We start from the raw sequence: 27547 nt of genomic DNA on the forward strand, positions 1-27547 counted from the left end.
CGCCTTCGGGCGCTCGCCCGCTCCGCTCCCCTCCCCGGCGAGGAGGAGCCGGGCAGGGCATGTGCGGGCGGGGTGGCGCCTTCCGGAGGCGCACCGAGCCCCGGGCTGGCTGCGCGGCGGCCGCGGCCGGCCGGCGCACCATGCCGCTGCCGCGGCGGCGGCGGCTCCTCCTCTCCGCCTCCCGCGCGGGAGCGCGCCCCGCTCCACTCGCCGGCCGCCTCCTGCAGCAGCAGCGGCGGCGGCGGCGCTGAGGGAGTTGCGCGGGCTCTGCCCGATGTGGCAAGAGGCGATGATGAGGAGGAGGAGACGCCGCTACCTGCTGGAGCGGGCAGAGCAGGCGGGCGGCGGCTGCGGGGCGAGCGGCGAGCAGTCCCGCTCGCGGGACTGGCTCTACGAGTCCTACTACTGCATGAGCCAGCAGCACCCGCTCATCGTCTTCCTGCTCCTCATCGTGATGGGCGCCTGCCTGGCCTTGCTCGCCGTCTTCTTCGCCTCCGGGCTGGTAAGAGACGCTCTCCCGGTCCGGGACCCCGGCACCCCCGCCGCCCGGCTGCGAGCTCCGCTCCGGGCGCCCTCCGTCGAGCCGAGCCGAGCCGGGCGGGACAGGGCGGCTGCGGGGCCGGTGCCGCTGCTCCTGCCGAGGGAAGTTGGGGGGCGGCTGCGGGGCCCGGGCAACACCCCCCCCCCCTCCCCAAACTTTGCAGCCCGACGGTGCGAGGGGATGCCGGGGCAGCGGCAGGGCGGCTGGTGGGGCGAAAACGGGAGTCAACGAGCGCATCGAGTTTAATTCACTTAATTCCTTGGCGCTGCTCCCTCCCCGCTGGCAGCTTCGCCGGGTTGGCCTCGTCGGTTCTTGAAATCGCCGCACAAAAATGCGGTCCGTACCAGGACCTGTGGTCACGTTTTGATGGCAAGGAGGCAGGGGCCGCTCCCTGCTTCCCCCCCCCCCCCCCCCCCCCCCCATTTCCTAGCGTTTGACCCGTTTTCTTAAGGAAGCTTTCGGGGCAGAGCCGCCGTCGTTTTTAGGGGAGGTGAAGTCTGGTCGGTCGGATACCTTTCCTGCGTGCTTCCAGCCTTTGGGGCGAAAAATATGTCACAGCGGCAGATGACAGGCGGTACCAGTTCATCTCGCCCAGAAATCTGGGGGGTTTTGCCCTTGCGTTGAAGGCAAAGGAAAAGCTGCAGAGGGCAGTAAAATTCTTGCTCCTTACAGAGTTTTCCTGCTGCTAATGGTTAGAGGCAGGCTGTTCGCGTTACTGTATACTTCTGAAGTAAAGAATGGGGATTTTGAGGGTCTCAGACTTTTTTTTTTTTTTTTTAAATAATCTTCTAATGGTTTTCTGGAAAGCTTAATGCGTATTGAATAGAGCTAGTGTTCTCTAAGAGCAAGGATGAATAGGTTAGCATAATCTAACGAATTCTCTTCTAGAGGCACTGCCCATAACAGTGTTTGCTTAAACAGACAGAGAATCCAGTTTTCTTGCTTGTTATGACCAAACTTTTATCTTAAAAACTGCGGGAACTGCTTGCAGGATTAGCTAATCTTAGAGTTAATTGATGGTTTATTTCCTTTTGGTATTTGTATTAATTGGTTTTTGAGCTTTGCCGTTCCTACTAAACACAGAGCAGTTGTAAAAGAGCTAATGTGAAGCCAGTAATGGTGATGCCTCATAATTCAGTTAATGCCTAAATGTTTCCATTTTGGAGCTCTGTGTACAAAATACAGGTTCGACGCCTTATCTCATTCTGGTGTGTTAACGTGGGTGCTTGTCTGTCAGGGCTGAAGGGACCAATGATGGAAATGCAAGTCCATCAGATACCAAGGCTGAGGCATAGTCTAGGTGTAGAGATGGACACGATACTCGCCTACGGTCAAGGCAGCAGAACTTGGGCTTTTGGCACTAAATTTCTTGCCTTTCAGTCATGGTGCAATCTACAGCTTGTTTACAAGTTGCACGTGCTTATTTTTGTAATTCCGTTTCTTGAGGTAAATCATTCGTGATAGCAACGGTGGCATAACACTGGGCCCAGACTGAAGGACTGCTGAAAGTTACAGAAACAAAACTGTGAGCTGGACAAATCTTGCCAGGTCTTGCTACTTCAGAAGGAGTGAATTTTATAGTTCAGTCTGCATTTGGAATTCCAGACATACCGGAAGAGGAAAAAACCTGCTTTTAAAACCTTTTTCCTGAGCCTTTATCTTCCTGTGGCTAACAACTGGACGGGTGAGTGGAGAGAGAGGTGGGGTTCATCCTTGAAGTTTCCAGTAGATGGATAAAGGTAGCTTCAGGCAGAGAGAAAGCTTGCCTATATGGACTTCCAGCCACAGGATGTTGGACAAAATCATTTGGAGCCCTGCCCAGAGTTTCACCTAAAAGCGTTTTATTACAGTCTAGCTCTTGTTGCGTTTGTGACTAAAATATTCCTGAAGGTTTAGATCTGTTTCTCCCTCATCTGAATAAAGAATACTCTTTTTATATAGCTGTGGAATCTTAGTCATTTTTTTGTGCCTGGTGATATAACAAGGGGCATGCAATTAGGAGTGTCTGAGCCACCAGAGGCAATATTAATATCCTTGTCTTTATTTTGCACATCTAGTATGTATGTGATTGTTTTGACAGAAGATTTAATTTTGTAGAGGAGGTGCAATGGAAGTGAAGTGGGATAGTTCTGTTTAGGTCTGTGCTGTGCATTTGAAGGTAAAGGAAATCTTTCTTAACAGTTGTTTCCTTTAGATTTCGTACAAAGCAGTTAAGATTTTACTGAAAATTAGTTAAGCCTGTTGTGGAAACAAAACTCCAAAATGACTCACCAGAACACTTGATTTGTGTTTCTCGCCTGTACTTCAAAGAACAGCTTAGAACGTGGAACGTGGGATTGGACATTGTTAAGAAAAGATGGATATTAGTGAGGCATGAACTGTTTTTATGTTCCAGGCTTTCTTAAAAAACCCCCAGTAACCAATGGAAGTGAGAGGCTTTCCTTCTATTTTAATTTTTTATTTGGTTGTTAAAATACATCACTGTGGTGTCTGAGTTGCCTTTTTTTTTTTTTTTTTTTTTTTTTTTTTTTTTTTTTTTGGCAGTGTGTTCTTAAGTGTTCCCAAACACAGCCAACCACACTGGGATGTATTCCACTTACTCAGCTATTTCAACCTGTCAGAATACGAGCTGTAGCCTTCCTGATTTCAGATGAAAAATTTATAAAAGCTGTTGCAAAATTACAGTAAACAAGATTACTTACAAAGTGTGCCTGGAAGTCTCATTACTTTTCTTTCAGGCAGTGTACTGCTGTTGTCACTGAGAGAGGTTTCTTGGGAGATTTTGCTTTTGTTTGTTTCAGAAAACTGTTGTGATTTTGACCTTTGGAATTAAATGCTCTATCTCCTCAAACACTAGATATAAGACACCCAGAGTCTGTTTGAAAGATGACCATTCACACTTGGAGTTTTAAATAATGTAGTGATGGTATCAACCTTTGAATTTCCTGTGTCAAAGCATCCTCGGTTTTTCTCTGTACCTGGCGGGAACTGAAAACTGGCAAAATAAGATCAGTCATCCATGTTTAGCTGCTGCTTTAATCGATAAAGAGTAAATTATTTTCCCAAACCTGTGAAAGCCTTCCAGTGCTTAGAAATGCCAGAGGTCAGCTTCATTTTCTGTCTGGTTATTGTCTTGTTCTTTCAATATAGTATGTAGGACAAACTCATTATTTGCCCCCCTCTCCCTTTTAGTACTAAAAACTTATGATCTTTTTTAGTGGTATCTAGAACAGTTTTGTCTCTGGCCAGAGCATGTCTGTTGTAACTGCAGTTTGTAGGAGGAAAAAAAAATGCCATTTTTAAATTCGTGATGTAAAATGTGAGTGTATCTGAAATATCTGCAGTTGTGATGGTTTGTTTCTTAGGTGGTTAAAAAAACCTGTGACTGAAAACGGGGATGATGCCCAAATTGTACAGTTTATTGGAAGGCCATACCTTTCCTTTATCTATGTATTTTCTAGACATAAAGAGTGCCCAGCCCATAGATACAGGCTTCAATAAAAACCTACGGTTCAGGGATATCAGAATCTTTTAGCGCTTGTGGGGTAAGTGGGAGAAGGCCTACGTCTGGCAAGATCTTCTTTTTGTGCCTTTTCCCAAAACTCGAGGTCCACCAGTCTGCTACCAGATAGACGCGTGGTTGCTTTAGGCTGGCCCGTGCCCCTTGCTCAAAGACTGCAAGCCTGCTGTGCGGTGTTTAACACAAGCCCTAATCTGTCTCCCAAATCCTTGCTGCTACACGTGACCTTGTAAAGCTCTTGTGGTTGTCAGTGGGTCGATGTTGATGTGGAGCTGCATGCTTCTTGATGGTATCATTGGCCAAGTGGAGCATGTGCCGTGTGAAAAGTGCTTCTACAATGTGGTGTTCTGATGCCTTCCCTCTTAGCTGCCTAATGACTGTCTGTGAAGCAGAGGTATTACTTACCCCCTCAACCACTTCTTTGAAGTTCCTGGAAGGTTCATGATCATGCTGGTAGGCTCAGTTATGATTCCCGAGCCTTTTTACTGATTCATAAATCTAGGAAACTAAAGGTTGGCTGCACAGTACATCACTGACGTGCCCAAACACCTTCTGTAGCGAAAGTGGGAGTAGGCAATCCTTAAAGGGGGAGTACCGTTATCTAGGGAGGTGTGCCTGCAACATGGCAGATGCACATTCTGCAGGAACTGGTTTTCTGGCATCAGACTGACTGAATTTACCTTCAGCTGATTCTGCATGGAAGCAGAGGTAGCTGCCTTGTTCTGAAGGAACACATTAAAACTTCTTAGCTGCCAGCCTGGCTGGCAGGGAGCTGTCTTTGTGCAAAGAGAAGAGGATCAGAAGAGTCCTGTAAGCCTCCTGGGGCTTGAACTGGGGTCTGCCATTTCTTTGGGCCCTTGGTCAGAATGACAGCAAACCCTCCCTCCCTCTGATTGGTCTTACTCTAAAAGAAATCGTTGCTGCTTCTGGTAAAAACTGGGCATCACCCAAATTTCCAGCCTTCCAGATTTCCATGATCAGAATCTCATCCTGAAGTGGAGGGGGAAAAGTCTTCAAGTCCATGTGGAAAAAGTAGCTTTGAAAGACATGTTCTGTCATTCTCATCGCAGTGTCTCACGTGATTAGGTGTCTGCATAAGGACATCTGCTGCATGCCTTTGGTAATGTTCTTTCTCGTCAGTGCTCTGGATCTGAAAAATTCATCTGTCCCCACCAAAGGGTCACCACACTGACATTGTGGTGATGTTATATCCCTATTCATGAGATGCTCTGTTATAACCTAATGGCATAGAATAATACAGCTGTATTGTAAGTTCACTTGTACTCTCAATTTTAGGAAATCTTTTGAGATCAGCCCTGTGTAATTTAAAGCTTTTTTGGTTCAAGAGCACCAGCTGTCTTCCCAAAGTCCAAGAATACCCAAGGTCTGAAAGCATTCCTTGGAATCCTTGCAGACTGAAAGTAAGGCAAAGCATCTGCTGTACTGTTTTGAAACTCCAGCATATCCATTCCCCCCAAAAGAAAGCTAAGTCACGGCAAAGGTAATGAAGTAGGACAATCCTCCCTAATTGAAGGACAGGCAGAGACAGGGTTGTTTGCACGCTTGATGCCGTGGTGGTTGTGCCCAGGAGGTATCCTTCCTCCTCTTAAACTCATTGTGCCAGATTATTGCCACTACCGAGATGAGGAAGAATGCAAAACAAACATTAGTGTGTTTATAATGCCTTTTCTTTCCATATTTCCAGCTATAATTGAGCATACAGTTCTGCTTTCAAGTCCCTTGTTAAAATGTTCCATGAGGAAATCCTACATTTCTAATTTTTTTTTTTTCTTGTCTCTAGGCACCATATTAAAATATATTCTTCCAGCTACAGTTGCTGGCTATTTGGCAGCTATAATTGCTGGTTATTTGATACAGTCTTAGGATATTGCCATTCCTGTGAAATGTTCCTTCCAGTAGTATCTTTGGTTGTCTGAGCATGACTTTGGTAGCCAGTATTACCTCTTTAGTTGGGCCCGTAAAGGTTGCTGCATCTTCCTGTCTGAAGCAGGAATTGCCTAGCTTTGTGTCTGGTTTCATTAGTCTGGGCCTTTTCTTGTTTTATTTGCTAATGATGATCCCAGTAGGTCTGTGGTTACTTTTAATGCTGCTAAGAGCTTGTTGCATTTGCCAGTCCCTAGCAAGCCTGGAGACAGAGCCATCCAGACAATGAGGTGCTGGTGGCAACCTTACTTTGCATACCTCTGTTTCATCCTTCATATTGAATAACCTGGATGCTGAATAAACTGGATAAAACCATAGGTATGGCTATGTTGGAAAAGTACTTAGCCTTGAACTGTACTTTTAATAAATTAAAGTTTTGTGGATACCCTGGCAGTGGAAAGCTTATTTAATGTCACAAGTCGTGACTCAAAATGGTGGATCCACAACTCCTAATCATTACTGCAGCTGACAAAAATGACAAATAACATACCGACTAGAGCTGTTGTTTACTGAGGTGCAATGGGAATAAGACAGATGATGGATTGGGCTACGATTGTGTGCTGTCTTTATCAGCATCAAACCAGCTCTGTGGATTCACAAATCATTTATTGGCAACTTTATAGTGGATCTCCATGGACCTGTGAATACCTCTCTGCTTATCTTGCTCAAAATTTTTTAAATTGGTTTCAAGCACCTTGTTGTGGACAAAGATATCTGACGCATTTGCGGGGATCTTAAAACTCCTATAAAAATGGTGAATAGGTTTCCTTGGCTCAGCCTTCAAGAGGTCTCCTAGATTAAAGACATTAACCAGAGATCACAGTCCCTACATTTATGCTGTGAGCAAGAAAACTTCTCCTCATTATAATGGTAGCAGTCACTGGAATCTTCCAGACTGCACTGTGCATCGCCCCAAGCTGATGGTGGCATGGACATTGAGCACAGGTAGAAGTGATCTGCAGATCTCTTGAGCTGCAGGGTGTGCCAGCATCATGGGAACAAGGTGCAGCTGAACACCTGTAGGGTTTCATCCTGTGCCTACACCCCAATCATAGCCAAGCTGTGTGTTTTGGGGTTGTGTGGCAGGGTTTGGGTAGTGGGGAGGGGGCTGCAGGGCTGGCTCCTGTCAGAAGCTGCTGGAAGCTCCCCGGGCTCCAAGCCTCTGGCCCAGGCCAGGCCCGTCAGTGACAGTGGAAACACCTGTGGGAGAACAGATTTAAGAGGGGAAACCTGCAGGGAGTTGGGATGTAAGAGGAACTCCTCTGTGGATACTGAGGTCAGTGAAGGAGGAGGAGATGCCCACCTGCAGCCCAGGGAGGAGCCCATCCCAGAGCAGTGGGTGCCCCCCAAGATGGCCGTGACTCCATGGGAAAGCCTGTGCTGGAGCAGTCTGTGATGGAAGGACTGCAGCCCATGTGAAGGACTCCTGTTGGAGCAGGGGCCGAGCGTGGAGTCCTCCTCCCCCTGAGGAGGAAGGAGCGGCAGAGACAAGGGGTGAGGAACCGACCCCAGCCCCCATCCCCTGTTCCCCTGGGGGGAGAGAACCAGGAGTGGGGCTGAGGCGGGAGGGTGGGGGGGGGAAGCTTTTCTCAGGTTGGGGTTTGCTTCCCAATATTCTTGATTTGGTTTGATTGGTAGCAGATTAAATTGATTTTGTTTCTCCCCCAAGTTGAGCCGGTCTTTTGCCCGTGACCGTAAGTGGGGAGCAGCCCCTCCCTGTCCTTGTCTCGACCCACGAGCCTGCCTTTGTATTTTCTCCTCATCCCACTGTGGCTGGGGAGGGGGGAGTGAGTGAGCGGCTGCGTGGTGCTTTGTTACTGGCTGGGCTTAATCTATGAGAACTGTGACCCCAAACAAGCAAAGTGCTGCCACAGTGGCTTCTGCATCAAAAAGAACGGAGTCAGCTTGCCTTATTGATATGCAATGATGAGATGATGCCAACAGATTAAACTTTTTGGGATCTGGACCCCAAAATAAGTGAATTAGCACAGTTCTGCCCCTTTTCCCTGCCTTCTTTTTTTCTTTGAGCATCACCCCTGATCCTATTGAAAAAACCCCAGCTCCACACATTTTCTTCTCCAGATCTTTTATTTTTATATCTTGAACAAGCAAGCTCCGGACCCTGAACCTTATTCAGATGCTGAAAATTCAAGGGATTATCGCACCATCTGTGCAGAGGAATGTGAGGTGGTCTCTACACTTATCCTCCCAGTTGTCTGTTTCTCTAACCTGTATAGAAACATTTTCTTTATATCTTGTCTCTAAACAGAACTCTTGTTCTTAGTAGCACCTACGTGATACAAAAGTCCCTTGCTGTTCCTGGTGAGAACCTGTTCCGGGCTTGTGTCTGGGAGAAGCAGAGGAAGCAGCACCCCATCACCACTGGCCTCTCAGCCTTGCCCTCAGGTCTGTTGTCTGAGCATCCACTTCTTCCACCGCCCATGGTTCTGGTTTTGAATTTTTTTCTAACCTGGAAGATGTGCTCCAGAGTGCAGGAGCAATGGCTTTCAGTTGTGTGCTCAGAGAGTGCTCCAGAGGGCAGCTGGGGTAAGGTATGGTCTGGCCCAGATGTGTTTCCCTTGCAGCTTCAGGTGCAACCAGTCTGGTGTTTGATCGTTGGATAGTCCCATGAGATCCCACATGGACTGATGGCTTTTCAGAGCCACTCACTGGGGTTTGCAAAAGTAGTTTGAACTTGCTTTTTCCACCTGCCTCTTCAGGCAGCTGAACTGTGTGCTGTGGGACCTCTTACAGACCCTAAATGCTGTGGCATGCACAGTGGACCTGCTCACTGACTGGATAAGTGGAATTGCTCTCCTTCCATTCCAGGTAATATTTCCCCATCTGTGTCTCCAATTTGCTAGTACTTTGGTCAGCCCTGCAGGAAAATCCTGGGAAGACTAGATTCCCCTAGCTCCTCTTCCAGCAAGACTGAATTCAGGTTTGATGACTCGGACACCTTATTCCTCTGAGAGGTGTGTTAGAAAAGCAGATGCTCTTTGAGCTTGGCTCAGCATCTGCTTGCTAGTGCTCCCGCTCTTAGAGAATCATGGAATCATTTAGGTTGGAAAAGACCTTTAGGATCATCAAGTCCAACCATTAACCTAACACTGTCAAGTCCACCACTAAACCATGTCCCTAAATGCCACATCTACACATCTTTTAAATCCCTCCATGGATGGTGACTCAACCACTTCCCTAAGCAGTGCCTGTTCCGGTGCTTGACAACCCTTCTGGTGAAGGAATTTTTCCTAATATCCATCCTAAACCTCCTCTGGTGCAACTTGAAGCTGTTTCCTCTTGTCCTATTGCTTCTTACTTGGGAGAAGAAACTGACCCCCACCTCACTACAACCTCCTTTCAGGTGGTTGCAGAGAGTGATAATGTCTCCCCTCAGCCTCCTTTTCTCCAGGTTAAACAACCCCAGGTCCCTCAGCTGCTCCTCCTAAGTCGTTCCTCTTGCTTTATATACCCTGGCAGGTGGATGGATTTCCTTTCTTTGATGCAGCTATTGTGGTGGTCCTTTCTGCTGGCATGGTGGTCTGAGCACAGTCTACTCTGGTCAAGACCCAGGAGATGGTAGGTTGTCCAGACCAGTAGCTGGTCCTGTAATCCCCAGTGGCACCCCAGAGTTTGTGCCAGAAAGGGGCCAGGACTCCTGGCAATTTCCAAACCCGACTGGTAGGTGGTGGGATTTTAGACACTTCTCCAAGTGACGTGATGTCTGTTTGACCCTGAAACAATTTACCAGGTTGATTTTGGTGTCTTCAATTTTTAGTATTTTCTTACTTGTGCCTTAATGAAATGGGGTAACAGTACTGGTTAAATAAGCCCTTATCTGACACTAAATAGAAATGCCTGGATTTGCAGGACCTCTTTTGCTCTGTTTCCTATGAATGTGTCTGAAGTTTTGCTGCTTTATAGAGCTGTTATTTGGCATAATTATATTTCAAATGTAAGTTGGCATATTGATGACCTTTATTTAAAATGTTATCATTATAGCAGTAATACCCATTGCAGAACGTGGGCCTGATCTGAGATCTCTTTGGTTTAAAGTAGTTGAACTGAGAGACATATGAGAGTGTGGAAAGTGTCCTTAGGGGAGTAAACTTTAAGAACATTTTCTGCAGTAATAATAACTGTGTTTAGTAAGTAATTGCAAAACCTTAGGAAAAACTTGAAAAGTAATTACACAATGACAGTAGTGACTTTTCAATATTAAAACTATTTTTCATGTTACCTTATTATGCCAATATGTTGAATCTGTGGAATATTCTTGCAAAATGTATTTTTAAAAGACCTGTTAGAGAAAGAAGCTTATCTTTTTTTTCATTAAACAGACCTTTGAAATGAACATTGTTTCCTCATGTGCTGAAATGCATGTGCTCCCTGGTTCAGATTTTGTGATCCTTACTTTTAAGCAAGTTCTGTCTTGACATTTTTTTCTTGATTGCAGCCAGATTTTCAAGTTATGATGTCAGGAGTAAAGTGGTGAGGGAAGGCCACCTTTTAGCTTTGGTTTAAAAGGGACAGCCAAAATATGTAACTGTCAGTATTAAATAGCTCAAAGAATTGAACGAGTACTTCAGTTTTTCTGATTTCCACAGGTCTATATGGGTACAAGGAAGGCCATAATTTCACTTTTAATACATGTTGCCATGCAGTTAATCTGAAAAACATGTCTTTGAGTCCTGTGAAGTAATGCAATATCCATGATGTTTAACTGATGAAACTCTTTCAACAATGACATATTTTGAATATATTTAACTGCAAGGCATACATTTTTCATAAGTGTTTTACTCAATTTATCTTCATGTATCCACATTTTGGGATGTTGCATAAATAGTAGTTGTATTTATTGGAGAGTTTCTTCAAGATTATTTTGATAGTACGAGGAGGAAGGATTTTGAGAACATCTGAAAAACAAGCTAAACTAAGTTTTAAGCCACATTTTTGGAGAGGAATTCAGAAGCAATACATGTAGAATAAAGCAGGCAGGAAGGATATGCTGGTCACTACATTTACATTAAAAATAATCTAAATGATACGAGTAGGTGCTAATTAGCTCCAGAGCCTGAAATAATTAGTTTCATCAAAGTACAAAATTCTCCTTGCTTTGCTGCATTCTGTCTCAGCCCTCTTCTGAAGGGAATGCTTCAAGGAGCAGAATGTAATTAACTGTGGTTGCTCTCTGGGACATGGTTTATCTTCTGTGGCTGCCAGTTAGTGTCTTCGGGTGGGACAAGTGCACCAGCTGAGTGTTGTAGCAACTAGTAACTGGGTTGGACCATCTTGTTTTTCATAGTCTGTTAAATGTCTTAAAGTAGAGCTACTTTTGATAATTGCCAGCCTGAGAGAAGATTGAGATGGTGCTGGATGACCAAAAGGCATGACAGTCCCATCCCCAACCCCTGTGGTCCCTCTGAACCCCAGCTTATTAAATAAATGGTTGTATGCACTGACAGATTTTGTATGACATGTGGTTAACAAGATGAGGGGATACTAATCGCTGGAAAATAAATCAAGAGAGAGAAAACTGCCAATATGGCAAATGAGGATGTATAAAGAAATAGGAAAAGTTGCTCCCCATTCTGGTTGGGTGCATGGGCTTTTCACAGGGCATATTTATGCATATAAAATATCAAGCATGCACATCCTGATTCTGCTAATTATGTTTTTTGGCAGGGATAGGTGTCTGTCCTCTATCCCATGGCATATGATACAGTAGGAACGGCCACAGGCTCAGGGGGCATTTGCATGCAGGCAGCTCAAGTGGAGGTTGTTGTTACCTGTTGTTCTGAGATGGACACTACCCTTAAAACTCAAAAAAGCTGTATCAAAGCACAGTTGTGCTCACTCCATGCAGGGAAGAGACAGTATCTAGCCACTGTGTTGCAGCTTTGACCATCCTCGGAAACCTATCTTTTCTAGTTCTTTTGTATTCATTTGGAAGTGGTGGTGGTGGTAGGACCAGAATTGTTTACGGTGTTCATCATGCATTGAGGAAGCATTGTGATGTTCTCATTTATTCCTTTCATATGTTCTGCATTTTGGGTGTCTTTTTGACTGCTATTGAGCAACAAAGCGATGTTTTCATGTGTCTACCTACGATAAACACTGAATACCTCCATTTTTCAGTGTTACTGGTCAACCAAGAGCCTGTTGTCATCTGTATAGAATTAGGATTATTTTGTGTGAGCTGCGACACTTGAAATACATCTCCACTGAAATTCACCTGCCATTTTCTTGCTCAGTAGTGACTGTTACGAGATCCTTTTGTAATTCTTCACAGCTGGCCCTCATCTTTTTCGGATTGCTATTCACCCATTTTCCTGAATTGTTTATGGATATGCTTAACAACATACACCCTAGGATTCCTGAGGACTTTTTTTGGGCACTCTGGACCCTTTTTTTTTTAAACAATTTTTCCCAGGATAGATACCAGACCTACTGGTATTTCTCTTACTCTTTGAGAAGGATCCCAGGAGAGACCGGTGTCATGCCACATTCCTGTCTTTGGATACGGAAGCACCTTTGGGTGAAGGTTACGCGTTACTACAATTTTAGCTCTTCTTCCTTTTGAGTCCTGTTGGCCCTTTCTGGTGAACCCTATCTGCTTGTGGTGATTCTTTTTACATTTCATGTTCTCGCTTTTCTCTGTAATGCCTTATAGTGATAGTTCAATTTGAGACAGATCTTCTGATGTGTTCCCTCTGTATAATTATTCTGGAATAAGAATTACGCCACAATGAACACAGATAAATAAAAAAAGCAACCCCCAAACCTTTCTGCTACAGTCTGCTCTTCTCTAACTGTTCTTTTCAATACCTGCATCATCTGTTTGCTTAGAAGTCCTTTAGCAGGCTGCTAACTCCTGCTTAAGTTTCAAAAAGAATATACTGCTTATTTTTATACTCTTAAAAATGATTTCTCAAGCTCTTTTCCTGGCCTACATTACTGAGTCTTTATATGAATCCTGATAAATGTTATGATCCCTTTTATTTACCAGGGTTTTTTTGGTTTTTTTTTTGTGGGGTTTTTTTGAAAGATGGATTTTAGAAGCTTCACTGCTTGGTTGTTCAGGCATTCTAGTTGTGTTTTGGTCTTTCTCAAGTCTATTTTGGGAATTGATTAGCTTTTGGCCTGTGACTGTGAGTTTTATAGTATCTTCAGGCCACCTACAAAGATTTTAATCTGTGAGCTCCTAGCTCCCCCTTTCAATTTAAGTGTTTGGATTTTGTTTTTCATTTGCTTTCTTAGCAAGCTTTGTCATTGTTATAAAGCTGCTCCTCAATAACAACTTTTTATGGACCAGATTCTTTCTACTTCTTGAGATCAGATTGAGTGTTTTCTCTTCCTTTGTATGGGTGGTCTTTTGTTTGTTTGCTTGTTTGTTTTGTTTTTCAGCTGTGTGAGAGACATGATGACGGTGGTCTCAGCTTCCAGCTGCTGTTGTGACCCTTAACCAGTTTAGCTGGTATTCACTGAAGTGTCCCTTGACCTGCTGTGTTTTCTTCGACAGCCTTTCTTACCTCTGCATTTCATAGAACCTCAAATAGTTTCTGTCCTGGTTGGATGACCAGTTCTCTAGGTCATTTATTTTGATAAGCGTTTGCTGTTCAGTCTAGTTTTTTGGTTGGTAGGAACTTTACACTATTTGTTGATTCTCCTAGATTGTTAATACAAGCCATTCTTCAATCCCTGCTGAAGTGTGTGGCTTTCAGTCTTTTCTGCTTTTTCACTATTCTGCTGCTGATCTTTTTTCCACCAAGTATTCTGGAAGACTATTGTGTAAATAATGTTGTTTTAACAACAGGCGTTTTAGTTCTTCCATCTAGCTTCTTAGGCTTTTAGTGTTTATGTAGAAGAGTGTATACTTCCACGTGAGTGCTTTATTTCTCTGCAAATTTTTTCAAAAGAGAGTCTGTCTGTTGTGGCTTTTCTTTGCCATTTCCTTCTTGCTTGAGTTTAATCAACTTCTGTTCTTTCCTTTAGTTGAGAATTACAGGTCACCATGATATTACTGCTTCTCTTAAACCACATACTGTATTTCTACCTTTGAAGTGCCAGCAAACTCCTTTTCTGGTTTAGATTAAGCTCAGCTACCTTCAAGAGGCTCCCTCCCTATTCCCAAAATTTCCTTGTTTCTTTGAATTAATTTTCTAACATATTTTCTTAGCTGCTTATTGAACTTCTGCTTGCCAACCTGTCTTGTTTTGGAAGCATTTCTGGGAATGCTACCATAGTTCTCTGCTTCTTCTCTAGCAACCAATATTTTGCCTCCAGAACTTTTCTTTTAACCTTCCTTACGTTACTGTTGTTTGCACAGCAGCCATGGCTTTTGACTCTTCCTCAGCACCTCCAAGGAGCCTTTCCAAAAACCCTCTGTGAGGTCTGATGTTTTTGCATTAAGCACAGAAGCCTGATCTCTGGTATGTCAGACTTCGTGTTCCTGATAATCATTGCTACAACACTGAGGCAGGCGAGGTTCACTCATAGTTATCGGGCAAACTTGGGAAAGTATGGATGCAGTTGTTTTCTACTGAGTAAGTGAGAAGATGAACAACATCTATATGTAGTTGGACTCACTAGAAAGAATCCACTGGCTTGGCACTGTAGTCAAGTACATAGGTGGTGAGAAGGGTGTTCAGAATACCTACATGGTTGGTCATTGTATTATCACTATTAGTCCTATGTCCTAACTGGGACAGACCCTGTGAAGTCAAAGAAGAGTTCCTGTTGATTTCACTGGAATTACTGCACTGTTGCAAAATGTCACCTTCTTATACAGTGGGATTTTACAGCATACGTTGTTCATGACTTTCAAGTTTGAGGAGAGGCTGCAGGTGACCAGAATGCCACCTGAAGGATTTGACTGAACTCTTACTGCTTTAATAGTGACACAACAGACTAACAAATGCAAAATGATCTAGAATCTGGCCATGAATGCAGAACTGCTCTTGCTGGTTATATATGACATCATGCAGCAGCTTGGCAGTTGTGATGCTGGGCAGAATTGCCTCATAAATGCGATGTGCAAATTTCTGGACTGATTGCGGACTAGCGAGGAGTCAAATATCACCATGTGCTAACAGCAAGTGTAGACTGCACATCAGACTCATTAATAGAGAGAACTGAATTTCTCAGTACAACAGACATCATGAAACAACTGGGTTTGAGCCTGATGCTGTTACCATTGATCTACCAAGCCAAACAGGGAACGCTGCTGCATCAGAGGGAAAAAATTTCAGGCGTGCAATTACATAGGGCCTTAGTGAAAATCAAAAGCTTCATTGACACAAACTTAGGACAGTTTGATTAAAAGGTACAGTTCAATTAATTTTTTGCTAGTGTCCTTGAACATGTTGCAAAAAGCTTAATAAAAGCTTAAAAAAAAAAAGACACGAGACAGCTTCTAACCAGGCAGCTAATCAAGAAAAACAGGCAAAGCGTTGCGTTATGAAAGATAAATGGTGGGCATGAAAGGCAGAGGAGTTTTTCTAAGTTGTGGATCCAGAAAGTACAATGTGGCCTTGGAAGCAGCATCTGGCCTTGGAAACAGCATCTGGCCTTAAAGACACTGTGCCGTTTCTAAAGTGAAGATGGACTAATAACGATGGAATTGATGGAAAAGAAATCTGAGATGGCGGGCCAAAACTTTTCAGTTGTCCTAAATGCTGAAGTCCTAGATGAAGCTGTACAGCTACTTGGCCAGGAGCAGGACGCGGCACCCCCTAATAAAATAGAGATTTTTCCAGCTGTCTAGTAGATGGCACACAGTGTTAGAGAACTGAAAAGCTGTCCGCTTTTACGAGGGAAGGGAGATGATACCTCTTCTGAAAATCGTTCCAATTCTCTCAAGTCCTGGAAAAGGCTTTACAGAAAAAATGGGCAATTTTTGCTATAGATTCTTTCAGTCAGTCTGGTTAAAGGAAGATGTCATCCTGTTTTGATAGAGAAGTCAGTAAGTTAGTAATCCTTGAACCCTGTAACTTTTTTTTTTAACACTCAGTATTTTTGAAAATACATGTATGAAATGGTACATAGTTTTAATGTCTGCAGAACGTTCTCACTTGTTTCTGTATTTACATTTAGAAAGTGTTTCACTGATCTCAGCAAAAGGTGATTTTAGTAGGAATTTAATACAGTAAACGGTTTGAGTTAATTCGAAGCATGTGGTATTTCAGATCCCAGCAGGAGTCCTCTGTATAGAGGCTGCTGTCAAATTCCAGCAGACTAGAAGAATAAAGGGAAAAGTACCAAAAGAATGAGGGACCATGGTAAAAGATTTTAGGCTAAAACTGGTATTTTAAATGCTTGTTTGTTCATTTTTATAGAGTACTTGGTCAAGTTGTATGATTTTATATAAAACAGTGAAGTGCTCTACAGCAGCTTTGCTGTTTAAAATTGAACTGAGGGCATGGCATTATCTGGAAAAGGAAAGAACAGCATGTAGAATGAGAGAAGGTTGTGGGCTTTGGAAAGAAGAGTGAAAGTGAGTCTTCAGATTTTAGGGGTAAAATTATCACACACTTCTGAAGAATTTGTGGGAGTTGGAAAAATTTCTAACAGTAGACCTTTTAATTTCTTCAGTAATTAAAAGACAGCAAGATAGAAAACACTTGGGAAGATAGAGCTGTCAGACAAGATCCATATATTGCAGGCTTAGCCATTACGTTCAAAAGTGTCATGCTGATATCTTAATTCCATTACCTCTGGTGTATTTTAATTGCTGAGACTAGCAACAAAAAAAGGAGGAAGGTGTTTTTGTTTTGGTTTGTTTTTTTTTCCCCACCTCCTTGTGAAATGCTTAGGGAAAGAGAACAGTTAGCCTTCAGGATTTGTCTGTGCATCCAACATAACCTTTTAACCTGCTAAACACACAGATGATTGCAAATATTGATCAGGAAGCTACAAGTTTTACATGTCCTGCTCTGGAAGTTACAATTTCATAAACATTTAGTTCCTCTGAATTACTAGGAAAATATTGTTAAAAGCAGTTTCCAAAATAAACCCCTGCCTCACACAGCCTGCTTTTGTTGACCTGACAGTAACGCATATTTTACAGGCAGGATTGTGAAAAATCCACCTGTACGCATTAAGGCTTTCTGGAAAGGATTCAAATGGTAATAACAATTGTTTTCTCACATATTTTTTTAGTTGCTCAATGTGTATACTATTCTGTCTTTAAATTTCAGTTTGACCTCAGGATTCGCACAGCGTACGGTGCGATGCCTGCAGCTTGCGACATGGGAAGCAGGTTGTTTTGTGATCGGCTCGGAGCCGTGGCCTCCTGCTGCAGTCCGCGAGGTTGCATTCAGTTACCTGTGATGAAGAACTGACACGTTGTGGTCTTTTTTTTTTTTTTTTTTTTTCCCCCTGCATCTGTGTACCAAAACAAAATGCAAAATTGTGCAATAGCCAACCAGAGAAGAGGAGAAAGCAGAAATAAAATTTTAGATTTAGTGATCAAAATGGCTTAGCTAAGTGTTGAGATCAGTGTATGCTTAAAAAAAGGAAATTGGCTGGTGAGCTGTTAATTTGGAACAAACATTGTGATGGATTGATCTAATGCTAGAGTACATGTAGAAGTATGTAGTGATGTGACCATACATGTGCTCTAAACTGAAATCTAAATATTGTTCATTTGTTTTGAAGCACGATTGTCCTAGAAAGCACAATACTTTTATTTTTTTTGACTGAAATGGAGAAGCCTGCTGTTGAAGTGCATGTGGATATTCTTGCTAGTATAGTTGTAGCATGACTGTTAGCACTGAAATAGCTGTTTGCCGTCATTTAAATCTGTGGTTTTCCTGAGTCTCGGCTTCATCCAGGAGCTTGCGGGTGGGTTCCTTCAGTGCTGCGACCCTGACTGTGTGGCAGATGGTGCAAAGAACTTACTGTTGTCCTGTCACTGCTGAAGGGACTAGTTCCTCTGACCTTGGAACAGGAGTTTTGCAATCCTACCTGGAATTGCGGAAGTCAAAGGTGGAAGTTAAATGCTTTTGGTGTTATCTGGGCTGGCATTCATTGTGACATTACTAAATCAATTCACTGAAACAAATTTCAGCAATGGGAATGATCAAAAATCGCAAAACTCAGAGGCATGAATCAGTAGCTCTTACTACTACTGGTTAGGTTTTATATTTTGTCTCTGTGCAAGATTGCATGTATCTTACTTCATAACAGCTCTGTACTCATGTGGGCACTTACCTCTATACCTAACTTTAAGCCCATAAATTGTTTACAGTACAACTACCCCAGTGTTCGAAAGCCTTTATGTGTGTATTAAATATCTGAAAGATTAGTGTTCGCATTTCAAAGTTAGCACCATCACTTACAGTTTCTTGACTCTGCTTATATCCTGATCATCAGTGCTGCAATAGTAATTGCTTCAGTGCCTGATGCAGCAGGTGGGTGTTGCAATGTGCAGTACACGTGCAGTCAGGGCTGCAAGGAAAACGAAGTCTGAAGGGAGGAGGGGGAAGGAACCTTACAGCAAGTGTCTCCATAGATTTGTTGGTTGTAAAACTTACTAGATCTGGGAAAAAAAACCCCAAACCCCCCAAATGCTGACAGCATTTGTAAATTGACAAATTTACTTGTAAATTTTTAGCTTTGCTCTAACTGTAGCAAGTCTTATAAGAAAGAAAAAAAAAATCACATCAAAAAGCTTTTAAGTAAAATGTTAAGTATTTAAGTTGAAAACCCACCAATAAACAAGATTTATCAGGGTACTAAGGAAGCAACTATAAATCAAATGAAAAATAAATGTTATTTCTTTGTGCTTGGATATTGTACAAATCATCAAATAGGTACTTTCAGATTGTTCCCAAGATTTTACCAGCATGAAAAATGAATACAAGGCTTTTCTGCATGAAGTGTGTGGTTAGTGGAGGATTTTATGCTGTTGGAGCAGTAGCATTTGGGGCCTGCTTTTGCAGTCCTTGTTGCTACAAATGAGGCTGTTAGAATTCGTAACAGCTGGGGAAATGAGTAAAGATCCTATGACCAGATTTTAATATAGTGCTGTTGTACTTCAACCAGAGATACTTTTGAATACATAGAGGAATATAACATCAAATATTTATTCGTTTTTAATGCATCCATCACTAGGTGATTTAGACATACTAGTGTAGTAACTTCTATGTAAGTTCTTTAAATAAATTTAAATATTGTTTATTCTGAATCTCACTTCAAGTTATAGTCTAGTCCTTGCTCTGGGTGTTGTTTGCACATTTTGAAGTAAGCAGTTGCTAGGAGAAAAAGTATATATGTAATCTAGAGCCCATCCTTCCAGATAAATACTTTAAACAGAAGCAGATGTATAGTACCTGGCAAATATCACTGTCAAAAAGGCTTTTATAGAGTGATGGACGCATGGTTGATTTGGAAGGCATTTTGACAGCTGCAGTCTTCAATAGGGATGCTTGAATTTCACCTGCAAACCACACTAATCACAGAAATATCTTGAATTCTGGAGCAGAAATGCAGATAGGGTTTGCCTTTTAATTTGCTCAGTCCTGTGGGCCTGCTACATTATTGCTGTGTGACTTACAGTTTTCTCAATCTGCTTCAACGAACATATTTCTCAATTTAGTTAAAGTACCACCATGCAGTAGTGTGGTTAATAGTTGTTTATTAAGTTAATACTCCACATAACAGCTTCTTACAGTGAAAGAAATCCTATTTTATTCAACTCACTTTTGATATTCAGCCATGACTTTCTGGGATCTCCCTGTGCAATCAGTTTAGAGTATGTTATTGCTGTCTGACCTTAGGTACCTTCATTTTTAACTTCCTTTTCATTTTCCTCTGTTTCCAGGAAATTGAAGACCACGTGGCATTTGTAATAACTGTTCCAACGGCCCTAGCAATTTTTTTTGCTATATTTATCCTGGTCTGCGTAGAACCTGTATTTAAGAAGCTGCTTCGTGTATTTTCTCTGGTGGTCTGGGTATGTCTTGTTGCCATGGGATATCTCTTCATGTGTTTTGGAGGAATCATCTGTCCCTGGGACCAGGTAAGACTGTCATTAATTTTACTTCCACTGGGTACATTTCCAAGAAACATTCTATGCAAAAGCAGTCACATTCATTTTTGTGGGACAACTCATAGGGTGTTTTTGTGACTAAGTGTTTGTGTGCTGAGACTCCATGCAGCTATTTTATAAATACCAAAGCAATGTGCATACTTAGGATATGGAAACATTTGAAGGATTTTGCTTTTGTATTTTTAAGGTGCTTTGCATAATGAACACTTGATTCCAGTCACCAACTTCTTTGTAGAGTGAATATTTGATTCTAGTGACCAATTAACATGGCAGAAATGCTAGTTTTGTTCAAGACCACTGATTTAAGCTTCTTCAGCTTAAAATGTTTGAGCTCTGAGTGTAGGCTTTCTGTGGTCTTCAAGATGCTCTTAGTAATGCATGAGAAAAAAGGATGGTGAGTTCCCTTATATTTCTAGGGAAATGAATGAGTGGGGAAGCAGGGAAGTACCCTTCACATTTTTTAAATTGCATCTTAATAACAGCACTTTTAAAATAACAATATATGATGTGCAATAGCCAACGCTGTGCCTGATTGATTCTTCCATGTTCTGCTGTATCCTTTTCCTTTTCCCGAGCCTCTCTACATGAGGATACTCCTGATACAATAATTGTAAAACTCTTCAAAGGATGAAAAAAGCTTTTAAATACATAAATATGTCTTTTGTAAATTTCATGCTGATTCCATGAGTTTGGTATAACCTTTAAATGGTAGTACTGTATCCAGGGTGCCTTCAAGATAGATCTTCAAGATAGACTTGAAACAAATTCTCTGACTTGTTATTCAGATCTTGCAGTGACTTATGCAAATACTGAACTTTAAGTATGCAAGTAGTTCCTTTAAAATCTTTAATTCAAATGATTTAAATTACTGGTATATGTTGGTAATATTAGTTTTGGAGCCCTTACCTTTGTGGGTGACTTTTATTTTCGTTTTTTTGGAAGGTTCAGGGATTAATTGTCTTATGAAACTGCCTTCCTGGTGTGGTGGTTTTTTGGATTTTTTTTTTTTTTTTTTTCTTAAGTATTTGAAACGACCAAACCAGGCCACTCTTGCATGTAATAAAAGGCAAATCAGAATGTGTAATATTTTTCTCTAGATACAGATTTCACCATGGGAGTCCCTGTATCTTTGTGATATCAAGTCTAGATAATTGACATGGCCTTACTTTTTCGATTTATTTATTTTCATTGCCAGTTGTGGGATGGCATGCTAGAATATTTCAGGCTTTCAAGCCTAGATGAAAATATTAGCCGATTTATTTGTCCGCTGCAAGTTCTACTGAGTTTAATTTTGTCCTTTGAAAGATAACGATAATGATTTTCAGAAGCATGTGGCACAAAAGAGATCTACAAGGGATGCTGACGCCTCGGTCCGGGGGTTCTATTTAGCATGTGAAGATGGTTTGTCCTGCCCCGCTTTCCTCTTAGGAAAGACGTAGCGGTTCCCGCAGCGTCGGAGGGACGTGGCGGGCCGTGCGAGGCAGGAGGGGCTGCGGAGCTCCAGGGAAGGGCAAGGTCTTCCCTTGCCAGGACACAAGTCCTCTGACGTTTCAGTCCGTTCCTCGCTTCGCCTGCAAGTCTTGCATGGAGAAGAGGACATCTGGGAGGGAGCTGCCTTGGTGGCTCTGCCAGCACGGGCGGCTGCTGTGCCTAGTGCCCAGAGCGGGCAGGGCTTTTCCAGAAAGCCTGGAGCTGGCTGCGGTTACATGGCTTGACCCCACCATGCCGGTGTCTTTGGCGTCTGGTGGGAGAGGGCCGGGGCTGGCTGGGCTGGTCCCTGGCCGCTGCGAGGAGTTGTAGGTTGGTTGGCTCCCTGCAGTGGGACCCTTTGCTTCCCCAAAACCATTTCCCGCCCTCCCCCCCCTTTGAATAGCAGCGCTGTTTTGTCGATCACTTTTGTAGGTATACTTTAGCCTAGTGTCAGTTAAGAGTAAACCACAGAACTACTGGAATCTTTCTGGGAATTTGACACCTTAAACAATAGACTAATTGCAGGTTTGATGTCTTTGAATGCTTGTAAAATAGCCGTGAGCAGTTAAAATACTGCCAGGTATTCCTCTGATGCTTGTGTTTTGATTGCTCTGCATCAAGAATACATAGGAGAGAACATCGATTATTGACCTATAATTATACATGAAAGCAAATCTGAACAATCTTTCCTTGGTGATCACTGACAGTTTCTTTGTTGAAGTTTTACATTTGGTGAATTTTAAAGCCATTTTGCTTGGCTTATTGGGGTGTTTTTGTTGTTCCTTTATGCTTTTTATGAAAGAAGAGAAACATGATGTAAAATTTAAATTAGTTCTGTTTCAAATACGTCTTTGTCAACAGGTCAAATTAGAAAATTATGAAAATTGAACAAAGAGCCAGTTCATGCACGCTTATTTACTAAACAAGTGCTTTATTTTATTTTTCTTCAAATTACAGCCTAACTTCTGTTCTGGTCCAGCAGAGTTTAAAAATAACTCTTTTCATCATCTTTCGTGTATCCTGAATCCTAAGCTTGTTAAGAAGATGGCATTTCTTAATTGTGCTAGTAACTGAAGGAAAAATCTTCTGCATACCATAGTTTATAGAAAGAACTTGTTATTCTCTAATTTGCGCAAGAGCCTTCTCCCTTTAAAAGGGGAGTCCTGCATCCTTTAAATTTTGGCTTAATAACTTTAATGTTCCTTTTGGCTGTTTGCAACTGCTAAATGCAGTTTTTCTCTGTTGTCTGAAGGAGCTGTAGGTGTGAACTTTGCTGCTTTTGTTTACGATAAAAATACCGCCTTGGAGAGACTATTTTGGTTATGGACTTAATATATATTTAATGCAGAGCAGGTCCTCCTGAGCCTGCAGGCCCATAGCTCAAGTAACTTTCACGAAGAGTAGAGGGCTGGAAATGAAGTGGCTGGTCAAGGCCGTTGTGTTTTTGGGGGTTTTTTTGTGTTTGTGTGAGAAACCTGTGGGCTGATGTGAAATAAGTGCAAACCGTAATTGGTTTCAGCTATCTTTTTGCCGTCCCTGCAGACTGCTTTTATCTGTCTGCATGTCCTTGCCTCTCGTTGGACTGCAGCTCCAGCTTTGGAGGGAAAGCTATCATCAGGCAGGCGTCTGGCCGCTGTTTGAGGGGGAAGGCAAGGCAGCTGTAGATGGTTACTCCGTCCCTTGGGCTGGTCTGCAAGGCTCCGTAATTGCCTGCTGAGCCTGATCCAAAGGCATTATTTGCCACTCGGCTGCGTGGGCATAGTCACAAACCCACCTACGAGAGGAGCCGGGCTATTTGCGCTGTCGAGCGCACCGACTACCTTACCTCTTAAGTTAGCCCCAGCGCCCTTACTCCTCGGTGTGGACGATGAAGAGCAGCGAGAGCACTGAGCGGGAGATGGAGGGTGCCTTGGTGAGGCAGTGGGTGACTCGACACGAAACAACCGAGGAGAGCAGATGTCTTTTGGTACCTGACAAACCTCTTGAAGGAAGCGTGGCAGCCCTCTCTGGTCGGCGCCAGCCCAGGTCTCTGTTGGTGCCAGCCGTGGCAGAGGAGCCCCCGGTTTCCGTGGGGTGCGGCGGTGGGACCTGCGCTGGCCGGGCTCCAGCCTGGGAGGGAGCCTGGGCTCTCTGGGAGGAGTTGAGGGACAGCGGGCCGGGGTCGGCAGGGAAGACGGAGAGCAAAGGGGGTCGCGCGGAGGCTGGGAGAGAGCTGTGGCGGGCTGGCAGTTCTTCCCAAACCTAAGGTGTGAGCAGTAATGCGTGGAGGTGGTGTCAGCGAGGACAGACCCAAGGGCGATGCGTGGAGGTGGGTGGACGGTGTGTTTGGTGGAGGGCCGGTGATGCGAGGCAGGCAGGCTGAGAAGAAAGCAGGGCGGGTGGAAGAAGGCGATGCGTTGGTTTTGTCATGTTAGGACTTTTCCCTACTATAGGAAGGAGCACCTTTCCTTACAAAACGTAAATCCAGTACCTCTCTCTAGAGCTACCTGCCAGGGAATGAATTTAAATTGGTTGCCTCTTGTTTCACTGACAGCGTAGTTATTGTACAACAGTCGCCTTTCCATGTCATCCTCTGACATGTCTAATACTTCCTCAGCCTTTTATACAGGGTGTGTGTAAATATGTCATAGCACATTGATATCGGTGGGTAAAAAGAGCTCTTAAAGCATACAGTGGATGATATAAAAAAAGAGAGTAATTATGCAGCATTATACTAGTCTAATGAATTCTATCATTGCTGGATTTTGGTATTCAGTTCTACTTAATTATAAATACGTTTGCACAGCCCAGGCACCAGATGTGTTCCTCCTTGTCTATATTCAGTTACAGCACGGAAATTACTTCAAGCAGGATTTGACGCTTCTGGTTTCTGAAAAAGAATTATCCACAGAATGATGTGTTTAGAATATATGTTTAGCTATTTTAGCCTAAATGCTACTTTTTGAGCTGAATCTAAAGCACTTTTTTTGTTTTGTTTAATGTGTTGGTATGGAATTGTTCAATTTGGGCCTTGGAGCAGCCCTGGTTTATGAAGTGCAAGCAAAATTTTCTGTATTAGTATTTATAATTCTCATTTTTTTGATAATCTCTTGGCACCTGAGGATATCGGTCTATCGTGTGCTGAGGGGTGAGGGCCCACACAGCATTTCTGCGGTTGTGGCAGTTAGCTCCTCTATTAGGCAGTGGGGCGAGCTGATGGGTCCACAGAAATGGAATTATTTTCTTGGTGCAGAATTACATTGGGTTCAATTTCTGCCCCTTGCTTGGGACCTGCCTTATCTAAAGTCAGCCCTGCCGTACGTGATTAATAACGTGTTGTGTGGTCAAGCAGCACAAAAAAAGGAATTGGACGCTTGTGAAGGAGAACAGGGCGGGTGTCAGTGAAGTCCCTGCAGCGTGGGAAAGCGAGGATGAGTTGCTGTCAGCTGCACCGCCAGCTCAGGATCTGGAGCACGGGGGAGACTTGACATTTTTTCAAGTTCAAGATTCATCACACTATCAGGAGTGAGTATCCTGAGCAAGGAGCTAAATCTTGTAGGAGCATGGTTCAGTACCTTGTAGGTGAATAGTCACCTGAAAAAGCATAAGGAGAACCAGGAGGCTTGTATGAAAGGGGAAGATGCTGTCCAGCAGATGACACTGTGCTTTAGGTGTAGGTGTGATAGAAAAGGAAGAAACCCACAGTCTGCAAGTATTAAGCCATATTTGCACTTATATTTGAGGAAGGAGAGGAACAGATGATTTTTACCTTCATATTCATTTTTTTACAGACATACGAAGTCACAGGCTTAATTAATAGCAAGACATTTAAATGTGTTTATCAAGTCTGGTATGGCTATATCTGTATAGAAGACAGGAAAAATCTGACCTATTAGAGATCTGCCAGTCATTAAAATTGGTAATATAGTAAAACTGTGTGTGGAGCCCTGAAACACCCTGTTAGCGTAACTAATGTGCCATGGTTAACCTTTGGTGTGTCATGGCAATGCATTGTGATAGCTGTTTGTGGAAAGAGAACTGATTTCTTTTTTAAATAGGGAAAGCAGTTTCCCTAAAAAAAAAAAAAAATCTGTTTTAGTGCTAAATGGAAGACTAGAAGCACTGCTAGAGGAGATGAACATTGTTAAAGTAACTGTACATATAGGCGAGGGGAGATGGCAGCTAGTATGACTTGAGAGGGCATCAGGTGGGAGAAAGATGGCTGGCTGAATTTCTCAGGGAGCTCTCTGGGGAATGTTTGCCTTTATTGGTGCTTTTTACTAGTGGTGGGGTGACAGAATGTCACCGCTGTAATGAAATTTGTTGATGACCCAGTTAAAAGATTCCTAATACAGCAAAAGATCAGAATGTTATGGGGAAGAAAAGCACAACCTTGAGGACTGCAGTAATAGCAACTAGATGAAATTTAATAATAGGAAATGTGAGGTGCCTGCATTTGGGAGCTAACAGAAATTTCAGCTATAGGCTGAGAGTTCATCAGTAGAAAATGAGCAGGGACGAGCAGAATGAAGAGGAGAAGCATTAGTTGGTCACTGGGTCATTAGGCTATGCATCCAGAAAAGATTCAGTTATGATGGCAAAGTATCCAGCTAAGGATGAGACCTCACCTGGATGACTATGTATGTTTCTTGTCACCTGCATTCAAACAGTTAAACTGGAACTGGAACAAATGCAGAGTGCCAAGCAAGATCACCAGGAGAATGGGGAGTTTTGTGAGAGGAGATGAGAAGAGCTTGACTTGGGTATAGATCAGCAGAAGAGAAGAACGCTGAGAGTGGTGTGACTGCCATCTACAGATAATCCGTGGTTGCAAACATCAGATTTGAGGAGAGGCTACAGAAGATAAGGGATTATTGAAACAGACACACACTAAAAAAAAATAAAAAAATCAGCCAGCCATTAATAAAATTTAAACTGAAAATTGGAATAAATCCCTTAGCCATTAGGGCACTGAGTTTGTGGAGTGGCTAATATCCTCAGGATAATAAGGATTAAAATAATGAGTTGGTTTTACAGTGGAATGCTGTCCTTAGCTGAGAGTCATTCAGTGTCTTCAATAGCAGAGACATAGACTTCAGTGGTCCAGGAGCATCTTTTTAGTTCTTTATTCCTATGCACTACTTCCATCTGGGGACTACTGAACTAATTTAAATGAGGATTTACTTTGACCTGTGCCTGAAGTTCATTTAAAAACTGAAGAGGTGGATTTTCTGACTTATAAAAAAGTTCACAGTTTTTCACTATTTAAATGTCTTATCCTCCCAGTGTTCTTCTGGAGCAGTAGTCTCAAAAATTATAACATCAGGTGATAATAATCTTGCTATATTTCTGATCTCTTCAGGCATTTGTTATAAGGCTTAGGAGAGAGGTTTAATGTAATATAGAGTAGAATAGACTGGATGTGTCCTGCACCTTTATCAGAACAACCTTATGAAACCCTTGTTTCCCTGCTAGGTTATTTTTCTTTACTCCATTTCCTGTAGTGATTTTTCCATCTCAGAGTGTACAATTAAGTACAAAGGCTGAGCTGATAGTAGATTTCATCAAGATTATTGTATAGTTTGCGTGCAGTGTGATATTTGCTGTGCAAGTCATGTGAATGAATTTTGCTAAGGGAAGTGTTAAGGTAACTCCATCGAAGCACAATAAAAATGTGAGTCTCGGATAAACATGCAAAACTGCGTGTGGCAAGATTTTTCTCTCTAATGGGAAATAAGACTTATCAATAAGAATGTTTCTGAGAGTACTGAAACTAAGCAATGCTAATTTCAAATATCATCATATTGTTTGGATGTTGCTGAAGTCAAGGGACCAGATGAAAAATGGAAATTTATAATTTAAGCCATTCATAAGGCTCCTTATGTGCTTAACAATTTATTTGACATTAGGAAAGAAACATTTAATAATTTCATAGTACATATTTGTTAACAATTACTTGTATGATGGAGCTACCAGAGAACTATTAAAGAAGCTATCCAGAATTTCTTGTTAGCAAGTATAATTTAGGGTAGCCATGCAA

The 27547-nt window shown here is 42.6% G+C and overlaps 1 protein-coding gene across 2 annotated transcripts in view; it reads left to right on the plus strand.

Annotated features, from left to right (window-relative positions):
* The first annotated feature begins 219 nt into the window (after positions 1–219).
* Positions 220–27547, plus strand: part of ADCY2 (adenylate cyclase 2) — a 196798-nt gene continuing 169470 nt past the window's right edge. For both annotated transcript variants that reach the window (XM_049824068.1, XM_049824069.1), the window contains exons 1-2: positions 220–502; positions 19831–20028. In XM_049824068.1, the coding sequence (XP_049680025.1) occupies positions 275–502; positions 19831–20028 (426 nt within the window). In that variant the 5' untranslated portion in view covers positions 220–274. The remainder of the gene's footprint in view (positions 503–19830; positions 20029–27547) is intronic.

This window comes from Accipiter gentilis, chromosome 20, assembly GCF_929443795.1.
Source record: "Accipiter gentilis chromosome 20, bAccGen1.1, whole genome shotgun sequence".
Classification (NCBI taxonomy): Eukaryota; Metazoa; Chordata; class Aves; order Accipitriformes; family Accipitridae; genus Astur; species Astur gentilis.